We start from the raw sequence: 14,763 nt of genomic DNA, 5'->3' as shown, positions 1-14,763 counted from the left end.
AGAGTTCCCCCATGAGTTGTAATGCTCTCTCCCTACCTCATTTGTTACTTGAGTGTGTGATGCCCGTTAGCTTTGCTGCCATGGCTCTTTCGAGGTCTGCATGCGCCATCCCCCTGTATCTGTCTCTTCTCGTCATCTCCTTCTTAGCACTCCACCAAGCCTCTCCTTCCTCCGCATCTGATACCATCTCCCCCAATCGCTCTCTCTCAGGACGCCAGATTATTACCTCAGCAGGGGGCCAATTCGTGCTTGGCTTCTTCGCTCCAAGTACCTCTTCCGAGAACTACTATGTTGGCATCTGGTACAACAAGATCTCCCTGCTCACTGCAGTATGGGTGGCCAACCGAGAGATCCCAGTCACAGACCCAAGCACGTCAGAGCTCAAGATCTCCGATGATGGCAACCTGGTCCTCCTCGATCAGTCCAAAGGCATTATTTGGTCCACCGGTACCAGTATTCCCTCCAACTCCACGGTAGCTGTGATCCTTGACGATGGGAACCTTCAGCTGAGGGACGAGACCAACTCCTCCCAGGTCTTCTGGCAAAGCTTTGATCATCCCAGCGACACTTGGCTCCCCAGAGACAAGCTTGGGTTGAACAAGGTGACCAACCAGCTGCAGCATCTCACAGCCTGGAAGAACAAAGCTGATCCTGCTCCTGGGATCTTCTCCCTCGAGATCGACCCGAATGGAACCAGCCAATACTACATAATATGGAACATGTCTCAGATATATTGGACTAGTGGAGTCTGGAATGGCCATATTTTCAACTTAGTTCCTGAGATGACCAAAAATTACATTTATGACTTCCAATTTGTTAACAGTAGCACGGAGACCTACTTCAACTACACCGTTAAGAATGACAGCATCATCTCCAGGTTCGTATTAGATTATGCTACAGGTCAGATCCAACAATTGACGTGGATGGAGAATCTGAAATCATGGATGCTCTTCTGGTCTCAGCCAAGACAGCAATGCTTAGTGTATGCTATTTGTGGGCCTTTCGGAAGCTGCAACGACATCAGCAAGCCATTTTGCAAGTGCATCAAAGGTTTCAGTGTGAAGAACCAAACCGAGTGGGATTTGGGTGATCAAAGCGGGGGGTGTGAGAGGAAAACTCAGCTGAATTGCGGTCGAGATAGCTCGGGCAATTCTGAGACAGATGATGTGTTCTTTCCGTTGTCGAATATAAAGTCACCCGACAACTCTCAGATTTTGGCCACGGTTGGGAGTGATGAAGATTGTGAATTGGCTTGCTTGAACAACTGTTCTTGTACTGCTTATTCCTACAATGCTACCGGGTGCTTTGTGTGGCATGGCGCCTTGCTTAATCTGCAAGATCAGTATGGATCAGATGGTAGCACCCTGTACCTTCGTCTGGCTGCCTCAGAGCTGCAGAGTTCCAGAAGCAAGAAGGGAGTCGTAACTTGGATCATCGTTGGAGTCGTGGTGGTCGTCGTCGCTTGTTTGGCTATCATACAGTGGAGGCGTCGAAGCAGGCGGATGATCCGTAAGTCAAAGGCTGTGGGAGGCACTATGGTGCCTTTCGATTACAGGGAGCTGCAGCGTGCCACAAACAACTTCTCGCACAAACTTGGGGGAGGAGGCTTCGGATCGGTCTTCAAAGGATCGTTGCCTGACTCCACTGTGATCGCTGTGAAGAAGCTAGAAGGCCTTCACCAAGGAGAGAAGCAATTCCGATCGGAGGTCAGCACGATCGGGACAATTCAGCATGTTAACCTCGTTCGCCTTCTCGGGTTTTGCTCTGAAGCATCCAGGAAGTTACTAGTCTACGAGTTCATGCCAAAAGGTTCTCTCGACACTCAGCTCTTCCATAGCGATTCCACAGCTCTGGATTGGAAAACAAGATACCAAATCGCTGTGGGAACTGCGAGAGGATTAGCTTATCTCCATGAGCAATGCAGAGACTGCATCATACATTGTGACATCAAGCCAGAGAACATAGTGCTGGATGCATCCTTCGTCCCGAAAGTGGCGGATTTCGGTCTCGCGAAGCTTGTGGGACGGGACTTCAGCCGAGTTCTGACGACGATGAGAGGAACCAGAGGCTACCTTGCGCCGGAATGGATCACCGGCGTGGCCATCACCGCGAAAGCTGATGTATACAGCTACGGGATGATGCTGTTTGAGATTATATCAGGAAGGAGAAACTTAGAGCAAACAGAGGGCGGGATTGCTGGTTATTTCCCTAAACTGGTGGCTACCAGGCTCGACGCGGACGGCGTCGAAAGCTTGCTGGATCCCAGGCTTGGAGGCGAAGCTAACTTGGAAGAGGTTGAAAGAGCGTGTAAGCTGGCTTGTTGGTGCATTCAGGATGGTGAGAGTTGCAGGCCTACAATGGGGCAGGTGGTTCAAGTTCTGGAGGGCTTTCTTGATGCTAGCATGCCTCCTATTCCAAGGTCGATATTACTTGCTGAAACCCCAGAGGACATTAGGTTCTTCTACGAGTTATCATCGAAACAGAGCTCCCAGAGCAGGAGGAGTAATGCTTCGAGTAGCCCTCAGACCGACAGCACCAAATCAAACGGTTCTGGCGTCTAAGGAGCTTCGACACATCTCATGTTCCTCCTGCATTCTATATAGTCCACATAACATGATTTGCAGGTGAGGATTGCATAGGATAAGTAATATGTATGGCAGTTCATATCCTTGTCGTAATAAATAAAATCATCCTCCTACTTGCACAATTAATTTTGGTTTCCATTGATATCGGTACAATTTGATTTTATCCTTGTGCGCAAATACATCCAATCATCATCATCATAAAAGGGATGAGAATAATAAAAGAACTAGGAGTATTTCTAATATGTAGTCATTTAGATTGATTCAAAAATATCTATTTATATTAATCAAAATATAAAATATAAATTTTTAAAAACAATAAAAAATCATCATATCCTAATAAATATTTTCACCCTCATCTATTTATTTTAATCCAATTTTAATCTTTTATTTTATCTAATCTTGATTATTTGAATTAATCTTATCACACCCTCTTAATTCAAAATATTCAAAAGATATCGATAAGCTAATCCTTAGTTGTATAGTAGTCCATTAAAAAAAAAAATGTATTAACTGGTTGACAGTTGAAATGATATCGAACTTCTATATGTTTGGTATACCCTTGGAAAACATGAATATTTGTAATAGTAGACTTAGTATCATAGTATATTTTAGTTGATTCATTTTGTTTTTCTTAGAGATCTATTAGAATTTTTTGAGGCTAAATTGTTTGGCATATCATACTTGTAGTCCCAACATATTTTGTCTCAGTTGAGTACAAATCTAAAATTATTTTTTCTATTATCTGTCCAACCAGCCCAATCAATATAAGAATACAATTTAAAATCTTTTACCTGCCTATAATGAATGCTATAATTGAAAGTTCCCTTGATGTATCTAAAAATTCTTTTAGTTAGTTTTAAGAACTTATTGATGCTCAATGGCTTTTTGCTTCATTCATCACGGTAGGTATTTTTCTTCCTTTTTCTTGAATCCGTACGAGAACCTAACTTAATAACTCCTTATCAATTTCAACCTTTTTCTCCTCAGATTTCATTGTAAGGTCTTTTACTTCTCTTTCTTAATCTTTTCATATTCTTCCAAAGTCATCTCTTTATTCTATTCCTTTTCTTTTGAGTCATAATTACACGTTCCTTATTATCCTTGTCTATAATGTTGACTTTTCCTATTCTTGTCATTTCTCAGTTGTAAGTTTGTTATTATCGGAGTTTAAGGTCTTATTCTTTTCTTGTGCATTCTTCTTATGAATAACAATTCCTCAATTATCACAACCTGTGGCATGACATTTCATCTCATATCTATCATAAAAATTCAGATGATCATAACTTTTATATCATAATATCGATTCATCAATAATAGTGAAGGCATGTAAGAAGAAATTCAAAAATAATATGTGAAATACTTTTTTTTTTTTTGGTCATCCTTTGCTATCAATTTTTTAATTTTCTGATCATAAATCAAGTATTTTTCATCATAAAAAATAGTATAATATCCTTTTCTCATTAGTTGTCCTTTACTAATGAGATTTTACTTTAAATCAAGAATAAACATCACATAATCAATAAATTTTATTTATCATATTTAATATTTTAACTACTTCCTTTCCTTCCACTTGAACCTTATTATCACATTTTAATCTTCTTCTACGATGATAGAATAAATGTTTTCATTAAAAACTAATATGAATTAAATAAAATTTATATTATTATACTCAGTTCTCCAATCTAGGGTAATATTATGCACAAGATGTATAATATCATAAGTTTTATCCTGTTCAATAAAAAAATATGATAACAAAAATTACATAAAATCATTTTAAATTTTATTATTTTTAGATGTTTTTATAGTTCAATATGACACATATTCATTTTAATTTTGTAATCACGTGTGACATGGTAAATTTACGAGTGCAGCACCGCAAAAGATTATATAACTCACGTCTATCTTTGCCGATCGAAAAAAGATATGATATAAATAAGTTCGATTTGATAAAAGATACATTTAAATTGACAACTATTCGAACTGCTTTAAGAGTTTTGTTAAACATTTGAGCATATTAGAATTATTATTATTATTTTTTGACAAGCGAAACAGTTGTATACAAAAAAGCCCATTAAGTTAGACTTAGTGAATCGCTCTTTAATAAGTTCTCACGACAGTGACCAATTATATCTATTGGGTAAATCGGATCAAAGGGTGCTGTGCGTATTTTCTTTGATAGAGGGGCATTCATTATATGATAACAATTGGCAATTGGCAATTGGCAAGGATTTTTATAGGTAAAATTGTTTTCTCATATGATTTTTTCTTATAAAATTAATCGGTCACTTTTTAAGGCAAAATAAAATGTTATATTTTACCCGCTCAAGCCCTACGGACTCCTTTAGCCGCCGCCGCCTCTGTCTCGACCCGCCCCGCCCCGCCCCGACGCACGCAATACCGGCTCAAGTCTTCTCCTTCGAAGTGCCCTTACGGGGAGCGAGATGTTGCGGCGGAACACGAGGCTGAGGAGAGAATATCTCTACCGCAAGAGCTTGGAGGGGAAGGAACGCGAGTACTACGAGAAGAAGCGGAAGATCCGAGAAGCCCTCGAAGGTTATTGTTCTTTCTCGTTCCCTGTCTTAGATATGTGAAGCCCTTCTTTCCTAATCCTAAAGCGCCGATTACATCGCAGAGGGGAAGCCCATCCCGACCGAGCTGAGGAACGAGGAGGCCGCTCTCCGCCAAGAGATCGACCTCGAAGATGAATACACCGCTGGTACTATGTTTTTCTTTTTATTATCTTTATTGGATTTTTTTTCATATTTTTTCGTCTATCACTTATCTATTTAGAATGCTTCTATAAGTGCGTGGTCGTTCAAAGCTCCTCGTTGTTCTGTCTCTGTCTTTGCCTAGTACCAAGAACGCACATCGACGATGAGTACGCCACAGCATCAGAAAAGGATCCAAGGATTTTGTTGACAACATCTCGTAATCCAAGCCAACCTCTTACTCAGTTTGTCAAAGTAAGTAGCTGCATATTTTTGTGGTTCTGTTGAAGTACTAATCATATATCTGCAAGTTTAACTTGGTATTGTTGTTCTTATAGGAACTCAAAATTGTCTTTCCCAACTCAACAAGAATGAATCGTGGTGGTCAGGTGTATTTTTTGTTCTTTTCTTAATACATCGTGGTACTATTACTTTATTAATGGCAAATCTAATGATTTAGGTAATTCATGCCTAATTTTGTAGGCTTGAATTTGTAGAGTCTTTACCTTATAGGCAAACTTACCCAAGCTTAATTAAACCCTATTACCCCTCAGCAAGTTGAGCCTGTATAGGTGTAGGTTGTCATGGATCAGCACATTTACTTTTGTAGTGCTGGGGTTGTTGTTTGGATGGATTACAGTAATGCTAAAATCTTATAAATCCTTTGACCTAGACATCTTTATATTAATATTTTAATTTCATTAGAGAATGTCCACTTTGTGGTTGCACAGATTTATTTGTGTGTTTATTCATGCATGTACTAATTCTTATGTTCCTTCTCTTCCACACTGCTTATGTAATATGTTAGTTTTTCCTGTTTGGTATGCCCTGCAACTTGATAATTGTGTATCTTGATGGGTTGCACCCACTAATGATATCTTTGGCATAGCTGTTTTCTTTTATGTCAACTTATAAAGATAACATATTCTGTCATAGGTGATCTCGGAAATTATTGAATCTTGTCGTGCACACGAATTCACGGATGTTGTTTTGGTGCATGAACATCGGGGTCAACCAGATGGTTTGATTGTTTGCCATTTGCCATTTGGTCCTACTGCATACTTTGGCTTGCTCAATGTGGTATGTAGAAGTATTTTTCTTTTCTAGTTATTTGAAGATTGTTGGTACACCCATATATTTTCTTATTATCTTCAGGTGACGAGGCATGATATTAAAGATAAAAAGGCAGTGGGAACAATGTCTGAGGCTTATCCGCACCTAATTCTTGACAATTTTACGAGTAAGGTATGCCTTTTTATTGTGTAGCTAAATTTATTTGCTAGAAGAGTTTTTTGCTTGGTTGGTGGTACATTCATGTCCTATCTTTTGTTCTTTATTATAAAGCTGGGAACTATGTGTGGAAATGGAAGGACCTCAGAACCTGTGACCCTGGATAAGTTAATATCTTTGACTTTAGTGGTCAACTAGTTCTAAGGTTTTAGCCATAGTTTGTGGCATTGGTCGATTTTATTATCATATACTTGGATATTGATATCACAGGCAAGATTGATCCAATTTGGATCAGTTTCTTCACTGTATAGTTAGCAACGTTGGAAATGACTACAATCGGTTTAAGTCAGTTGGAGTTGTCTGATTTTAGTTGATTTCAAAATATCACTAGGAGAAAAAGATGGGAGGAGGAGGGGAATGCGAAGAAGTGGAAAAGCCATCATAGAGGGAAAAAAAAGTATGTGACCATGATCATGAAATAGATGAAGAATTGTTTGCACTGTTTGTTTTTGTTGCAATCATCACATTTGAATTTGTCAATATTTCATCCATCATCTTGTAAAATATAGAGAGAAAAGGTGATGGGAGAGCATAAAGAAGGTATAGAGTATAAACCATAGTCTCTTAAGAGAAAAAGATACTATCATAGAGAATGATAGATGTATAGGATTAGGAACTATCCCAGATCTTTTTTTATTTATTTAGAATTAGATGAGTTGCATGGTTATAAAGTTGGGTGTGCACATGGATATACAAGTGTATCGACATTAGTGTGCATCATGATGATATTGCGATGCTTTTTGTAGACTAAGTTGGTAGTGACCTTGACCTCATCTATATGCATGATGCATTTGTGAAGAACAATATTTTGCATGAGAGACATCTAGAATGAAGTCTTGGATTTTTTTGGCTTTTTCTAGACTAGTAATTAGCGTCTTTTCATTTATTAATTGTTTACCCAACAATTCTTCCTTTACATCTTATAAAGTTCACAAATTGTAATAGGTATTAGCAAGGATTGTTGTACCACCTGAAACGGTATAGTTAGGGCGATATGTATCAGTTCGAGCATGGGCCGATATGCAGACCACCCCCATTTCAGGCAGTCCGGTTAACATAACAAAAAAATTGAGAAAGTGATGGGCTCCTATCCAACTCAGCTTTAGAAAAGAAAGAAAAAAGCAAATTAGGGCTTGTGAATGTGAGCCCTCTTCTCGCGTACAATGCCACTGCCGTTGTTGCTGCTACTTCTGTTTGCCATTGTCGTTGCTGTTGCTGTCGCTTTCTTGTTACTGCTGCTTCTACTCTTCTTTCTTCTTCATCTTCCTTCTTCCTCCATCGCTTCCTCTTCTTCCATCTTCCATCTTCCTTCTTCCTTCCTTCTTGTTCCTCCATCACCCATTCCTCTTCACCGTCTTTTTCTTCCTTGTTGAAACACCAGTAAGTATCGGTTCGATAGAGTTCCAAGATGGGTCTGGTACAAAGTACAGTCTTAAAGTCTAATTTGATTGAAGTCTCTCAAGTTATATTAGATTGGATCTATTGGACCCTTTACCAATCTAGAATAGTTTGCCGAATACTTGAAGGCAAGGAAGCACGGATATAGTGGTTTGGGTGGCGTACCCAAGTCTGACACATGTCGAACACGGATTCATCACTGACACGGTTGGACACGTGTTAGACATGTTTCTAGTCGTGTCTTTTTTTATTTTTTTAATTTTGTTAGATACGATGTTTGTGTGTTGGAGTTGGGATTTCTCAGTGCTTGCGTGTGGAGGCATCGTGAAGCCTCTGGAATGCTTTTTCCTCATGAATTTAAGGAGGATTTCTTCCTCATCGATTGCGTCCTGCCTTGTCCAAACCTTGTTCCTCGTCAATTTCTCTTCTTCTCACTTGCTTCCTCACCCGCGTCCTCAGTGTCGTGAACCCTACATCCTGCTCAAAAGCAAAGCCTTTGCCCCATCTCGAGCGCCCTTAGTCCACCATTGGGGTCCAACGAAGCCTACGCCCCAACAGAACATCCTCACCTGCCCCGAGCACCCCACTTGCGACCCGGTGGTTGCTGCACACTCTTGGGCCCTCCGCCTAATTGCCCTTCTGCCGTCATCAAAGCTTCTTCTTCAATGGCCTTTCATACCGAGCGCCTCGATGCCATTGTGCACTATCGTTGCGTGAAGCTTCTTCCTTAGTGGTGGCGCTTCTTTCTTAGCTGTCGCAAGATAAATTACTGTTTAGATTTTTTACTACTAAAAACACCTATTTTGATTATTAACATATTATTAACCTATTTTGGTTTTTTATTTTTTAATCTGCATTTTTTACTGCTTTTGTTTAAATTGTTAACATATTATTAATGTATTTTAGTTTTTTATTTTTATTTATTTAATCTAATTTTTTACTGCTTCTGTTTAAATTGTTATAACAATTTGAGTAATATATCAAGATTCTGCTCCTTCCTAGTTTCTTTTTAGTTTATTCTGATTAAATTGTTAAAATATTGTTTAAATATAAATACTATAAAACTCATGTTAATCGAATATATATATATATATGTGTGTGTGTGTGTGTGTGTGTGTGTGTGTGTGTGTGTCATCATGTCTGTATCTCGTGTCCGTGTCTGTGCTTCTTGGCCTAAAGGAAGATAGGACAACTTCTTGCCAACGTGATTATATTTTAATTATATTATATGATCATCAAATCTTATTGAAGCATTAATTAACATCCGCCGCAATGAAGTGGTAGATCAACTGGTCATCCCATAATATTGAGTAATGAGGACATCTTTTGATCACATACTTCAAAATATTTTGGTTACTACTCACTTCGTTTTGTGAAGGAATTTGGTTCATGTTTATTCCACATGCTCCTTGCGGCCTGCAGCCATTTCTCATTAAGGCAGGGTTTCCATGTAGGCATCTATCCCATCTGAAAATTCCATGTAGGCTCTTAAATGTAATGTGGGAAAAAATGGTACTTTTGTGACCAGGAATTTGCTAACTTACATTTTTGTACTTACCCAAAAATGTGTTCTTTCTTTGTGCATTTTATTGAAATTTTATTGTTCTGACTTCTGAGTATAGTCGATCTTACAACTTACATTTTTCTTCGCCTTTTGACTTCTATTTGTTTTAGCAATTAAAATACTTCTTTTCTGAATTTGTCTTGAACACACTTTATTTGTACATTTGCTTGTAGCTTGGCCAAAGGACTGGAAATATCCTTAAGCATCTCTTTCCAGAGCCTAAGCCTGACTCCAAACGCATAATCACATTTGCCAACCAGTCTGATTACATCTCCTTCAGGTAGATGCCTTTCTTTTCATACTTTGTCACAGATTTTGATATTTATCTGATCATGGATGTTTAGACACATGATGTTATCACATTATCTGACTCTTGGATGTTTAGGCATATGTTTTTTAAGAACTGCATTTGATGTAATGCTCAAATGGATATTACATCAAATACATTCAAGCAAGGTTCGGCTTCCCGTGCGGTTGGCAGTTCGGAATGTCCTGTTCTATACTGGCATACCGACACATGGTGTGCCGGGGCGTGCTGATGGGGACTCAGGCGATCTTCTTGATTGCCTGACAAACTGGTACATACCGCCCATACAGTACTTATTCGGGTGGTACAGCAAACCTTGCAGACGAGTAAACTGTATATCCTGCTGAAGGGCAATATATGGGTCATAAATCTGACCCCCCTTTTGACAGAACAACACTGTTTATCTCACTATGTTCCATGTAGATCTAGAGTAGATTTTTAATCTCTCAGTTTGCAGATAGGGGTACGACTTTCTGATTACAATTGCTGGATATATGTGGTGATTTTTGTTTTCATATTTATGATATAATATTGAGACACTCTAAATGCAGTCTTAATGGAGTAAAAGTGTAGATAAGGATTGATTTAGAGTTTCTATTGGTACATGTTTGTTCTTATTGATTTTACCTCTTTAGAATCTTTTAGTTGCTTAGTGAGGTTTGTCTTGATTACTAGGGTAAGCAGGATAAGTAGTCGAAGGAGACTAGATCATTTTGTCTTTGTAAGAATCAGCATCTTAATTCATGATAAATTAGCTTAAATAATGAGCTCATTTTTTTTTATATTTTGGGATCAAACACAAGGATGAACTGGATGATATTAGTGGGACCTTTAGGCAGTAAAAGGAGTTGTTAAATTTCACAAGGATTTTAGATAATTTTTTACTTTTTCTCTTTTCATTCATTTTAATCAGTTTCTGGTGTTCTGTATTCACCAACTTTTATCCATTGGTTGTGCATTTCCAACAATAAAAAAGAAAATTTCTTTTTCTTTTTTATTTCTTAATTTGATATGGATCAAATTCATGCATGTTCGTGAATAATATGTGGTGTTCAATTTTACATCAAATTGGATAATGGCCGATACAAATTTAAATGGTAGTCCATATGATAATAATTGTGTTTTAGCAGATAACTTCTTCCGTAGGAATAAAAGGTGGAAACACATAAAAAAATGTTGTCTTTTTGATTCAGTACAGGCTTTTCAAAGACTAATGCGGAAAGCTGGATCAAGTTTTGGTTTGCAAGTGGCTTTGGATCAAATATAATAATTTCATGTTATTTCTAAATTCAATAATCCTATTTAACTGACACTCTATTTAAGCAACATGATTCTGATTTAACATCAAAATAGAATATTATTGTAAATGATAACGACTAACTTATATTCTTATTTAAACAAGGTTACTGATATTCTGGCAAGTGATAACAATTAACTCATCCATGTCAACATGATTCTGATTAAACATCAAAATAGAAAACAATACAAATGCACACCAAAATAACATGGAATTGGAACAATGTTAACCTAAAAAAGATGAGGTGAAGGCCATAGTTTCCTTGTATATGATATGGCAGAATATCTCACTATTATTGGATTCCCTTTGTAAAATGATCATAATATATTATTAGCAGTTAATTTTGTCTTGAATTTTTGTGATTATTATTATATCATGGTTCTATGGATATTTTCTCCTCTGTGCCCATGACTAGTTGTCTTTTCTTCCTTGGTACACCCAAGTTTGTGATTCTAGGAGCTGAATTATATGTGGACATGCATGTAAATTATAGCTTCATCAAATTCTCATGATAAATTTGTATTTATTCCCTAATCCTCCTTCTGAAAGCCTCTTGACTTCTTATCCCTGATGATAAATGGAAACTATGTTCTCATTAGCCATAAATTATTGGCGTCAACTTTTGCCATACTATGGCGTATTTCTCGATACGAGTGGTTTGTACTGGTCCGATAGGGGACCAGTAAGGGTGTTATGTATTAGTTTGCCAGTATGTCCCATCGTATCGTGTGTTGGTACATCGATATGGTTTGTATGTACCATACTGATGGTAGGTTGGTACATCGGTACAGATCGGTAAGACGAACCATGATTGGCGCCATGATCTACAATGTGTCTAAAATCTAAAATCCGTCTCTTGTAATTCTATGGCTGTCAATGCTTCACTGCCACTTATGGTCTAATGTCCCACCTCTTCTCATTATACACTACATTTCAGATCTACCACACAGAACTACTACATTTCAGCATCAACATCTTGGTAACCAACATCCAGAATTGAGCTTTGGATTGAAGGATTTATCTGCAATATTGGCTTGCTTTTGCTAATTGTGACTTTAGTTCACTCCTAAAAGGAAATGAGGATTTTGCAATATTTATTTTTTTGATCATTAGATGTTGTAGGTATCTATTGCTTGCCATGAACAGACATCCCAACTAATTATTTGACCTCTACTTGAAATACATTTTTGGTGGATAACTTACACTGTGCTCTGATGGAGTTGGGAGTATACCGTCATAACAAAATCTTCACATTTATTTGATCACGATTTTATCAGCAAGCACTTTATGTTGACATTTTATTTTCTTGTGTTATTTGACCTAGGCATCATGTATATGAAAAACGTGGTGGTCCTAAGTCTGTTGAGCTAAAGGAGGTTGGTCCTCGGTTTGAATTACGGCTTTATCAGGTGATCATACAGTCCTTTTTTACTCAACTTTGTTCGAGTTCTAATGAAGTACAAGTCTTCTAAGCATAGCATGGATATATGTATGTGTGTATCTCTTATCTGATCATACTTGCATGTTCTTATCTTCACTTTGGTGCCAGATCAAGCTAGGGACAGTTGATCAAAGTGAAGCCCAGAACGAATGGGTCATAAGGCCGTATATGAACACTGCCAAGAAGCGAAATGTTCTTGGAGATTGATGGCTAATTTGATACGGAGTCTATCTTGTTTGTTTGATTGTTTAATTTTTCTCTCTTTTTACCTAAACATTTGTCATTTTTATCTCCAGTATTATCTATGTGATGCCCGACTTCAATGTCGGGGAGTTGTCATCTAAGCTAAATACTGATGATCATATCTGCTAATTTCTGAAACAATTTAGTTGGCTTTTGTGGCTTTGGTGGAGCACTCCTTCATGTGATTGATCATGATAAATCTCTATGTCACTCCCTTATGTAAAAGGGAAAGCAACCATGTTCATGCTTTTATTATTAGGTGAAAATGTCATGGATCACCTATAACATATCCTTTACAATATACAGCTTTAATCTCTTTAGTTCTACCGATCAAGATGGAACCTTTTACGGGATTGCACCCTTGAACAAGTATTTACTTGATGTATAGTAAATATGGATGTTGATGAATGAGTATTGCATAAGTGAATTTAGGCGTCATTATTATGGTAATTTGCTTGGGTTAGACCCTTTATACATAGGCACAGGTTGGTCTCATGCTCATGCTTGAAGTCGTTTGTTCATTCATTAATTTGCATTGATAATCTTGTGCGGATGGGGGATTTGCACTTGGGTTGTGTGTCTTCTTCTGAGTGAGAGCTTCGGCAAGAACGGAACCTAAGTTGTTGAATGGGTTCTGTGCTGAAGAGAAAATCCTCTTTTGGGGCTTGTCATTTGTGGAAGGCTTTGGGTATCTTATTGAGAGTTCAATTTTCCTTTGATTTGTTTTTCTTGATCATGTTTTCTTGTTCTTCGGCTTTTTAATAGATTGTTTATATCTTTGAGCAAAATTGATCATGTGCTTTGGCTAAAGTTACAAGTCAAATTTGTTTATATGATGATAATTGTGTGTTGGAATGTGAATGCCATACGTGACAATTTTGAATGTGAATGTAGCTTAATATTCTCAGTCATAATATTCTCGTAATCATATTAGACCTGATTTTTTTTTTTGTGTTTTATGTTTCACTCAGTTTGCTGCTTTGCCATCCGTTTAATGAATTCATTTTACAAACAAGTCAAATTTGAGATAATTTGATATGATTAGTTTGATATATTTTGACTTGCATTTAGATTTGTCGAATTAGTTTAAAATTACTGATGAAAATGAACTGGTTTTTGATTTCACAGTGACATTGTGGTCTCAGTAAGATCTAGCAACTTGGTTCAATCCTTGTGATTGTTGTCGGGTCCAAAATTTTATTACAGATCATGTACCAATGACACCCTCGCATTTTTAGAACATACCATATAATTAAAAATAAATAATTTGATTGGAACGGGAAATGTATGGATTTTACTTAATTTCTTTAATGTTTAAAATAATTAGTTATTAGAGTCAAGTTTCGATTCAAATTAATTAATTAATTAATTAATTAATAATAATAATAATAATAATAATAATAATTTTGATTATTGTCATTAATATTTTAAGAATCACGTAGGAAATTGGATCTCAATAGGTCGGTGGATTCTTTTTTTTTTTTTTGTTCAAAATAAATCTATTAAGATATAAAGATTTACAAAAGGAGATCACGGCTCAAAATATAAGATAACTCAAAGGAGAAAATATCCTCCCACAAAAAGGAAGGCCCATCTTTTCCAGCATTGTGACTTCGAGTAGTTGAAGTCATTAATTCAGAATAGCAATATAAAATTTATAAACATTGCGATGAGGGCTATTTAGATCTTTGGTTCATTCTAATGAGTCTATTTAGATAAGGCATAACATTTAGTTGACTTCATACTAAGACGTAAATAAAAAATCATGCATCATTATAAATCTTAATATGAAAATCATTATCAACTTGTTTATTGAAAGTTCGATCATAGAATAAACAAAAAGCTAAGATTAAGGATAAATAACACTATATTTGACATACATGATACTGCATTATACATCCATACTGATATATGTTATATGCTCGAAGGA

General features: G+C 37.0%; 2 protein-coding genes across 2 annotated transcripts; both read left to right on the top strand.

Annotated features, from left to right (window-relative positions):
* The first annotated feature begins 64 nt into the window (after window positions 1–64).
* LOC135592244 (G-type lectin S-receptor-like serine/threonine-protein kinase At2g19130) lies at window positions 65–2,711 on the top strand. The gene has a single exon (XM_065081584.1). It carries the CDS (start codon window positions 81–83, stop codon window positions 2,559–2,561), a length of 2,481 nt encoding a protein of 826 aa, XP_064937656.1. The 5' UTR covers window positions 65–80; the 3' UTR covers window positions 2,562–2,711.
* Window positions 2,712–4,920: 2,209 nt separating this feature from the next.
* LOC135592243 (uncharacterized) lies at window positions 4,921–13,005 on the top strand. The gene is made up of 9 exons (XM_065081583.1): window positions 4,921–5,138; window positions 5,218–5,301; window positions 5,439–5,548; window positions 5,632–5,682; window positions 6,230–6,373; window positions 6,449–6,538; window positions 9,719–9,825; window positions 12,474–12,558; window positions 12,699–13,005. Exons 1-9 carry the CDS (start codon window positions 5,027–5,029, stop codon window positions 12,795–12,797), a joined length of 882 nt encoding a protein of 293 aa, XP_064937655.1. The 5' UTR covers window positions 4,921–5,026; the 3' UTR covers window positions 12,798–13,005.
* Window positions 13,006–14,763: the final 1,758 nt, after the last annotated feature.

Source organism: Musa acuminata, chromosome BXJ1-9 (assembly GCF_036884655.1).
Source record: "Musa acuminata AAA Group cultivar baxijiao chromosome BXJ1-9, Cavendish_Baxijiao_AAA, whole genome shotgun sequence".
NCBI classification, from domain to species: Eukaryota; Viridiplantae; Streptophyta; class Magnoliopsida; order Zingiberales; family Musaceae; genus Musa; species Musa acuminata.
This window is presented reverse-complemented; position numbering and strand designations above follow the sequence as displayed.

Coding starts and splice junctions, on each gene's coding strand:
- LOC135592244 (XM_065081584.1), top strand. CDS start 81: ATGGCTCTTTCGAGGTCTGCATGCGCCATCCCCCTGTATCTGTCTCTT.
- LOC135592243 (XM_065081583.1), top strand. CDS start 5,027: ATGTTGCGGCGGAACACGAGGCTGAGGAGAGAATATCTCTACCGCAAG. Junction 9,826..12,473: donor TCTGATTACATCTCCTTCAG/GTAGATGCCTTT, acceptor TATTTGACCTAG/GCATCATGTATATGAAAAAC. Junction 12,559..12,698: donor TTGAATTACGGCTTTATCAG/GTGATCATACAG, acceptor CTTTGGTGCCAG/ATCAAGCTAGGGACAGTTGA.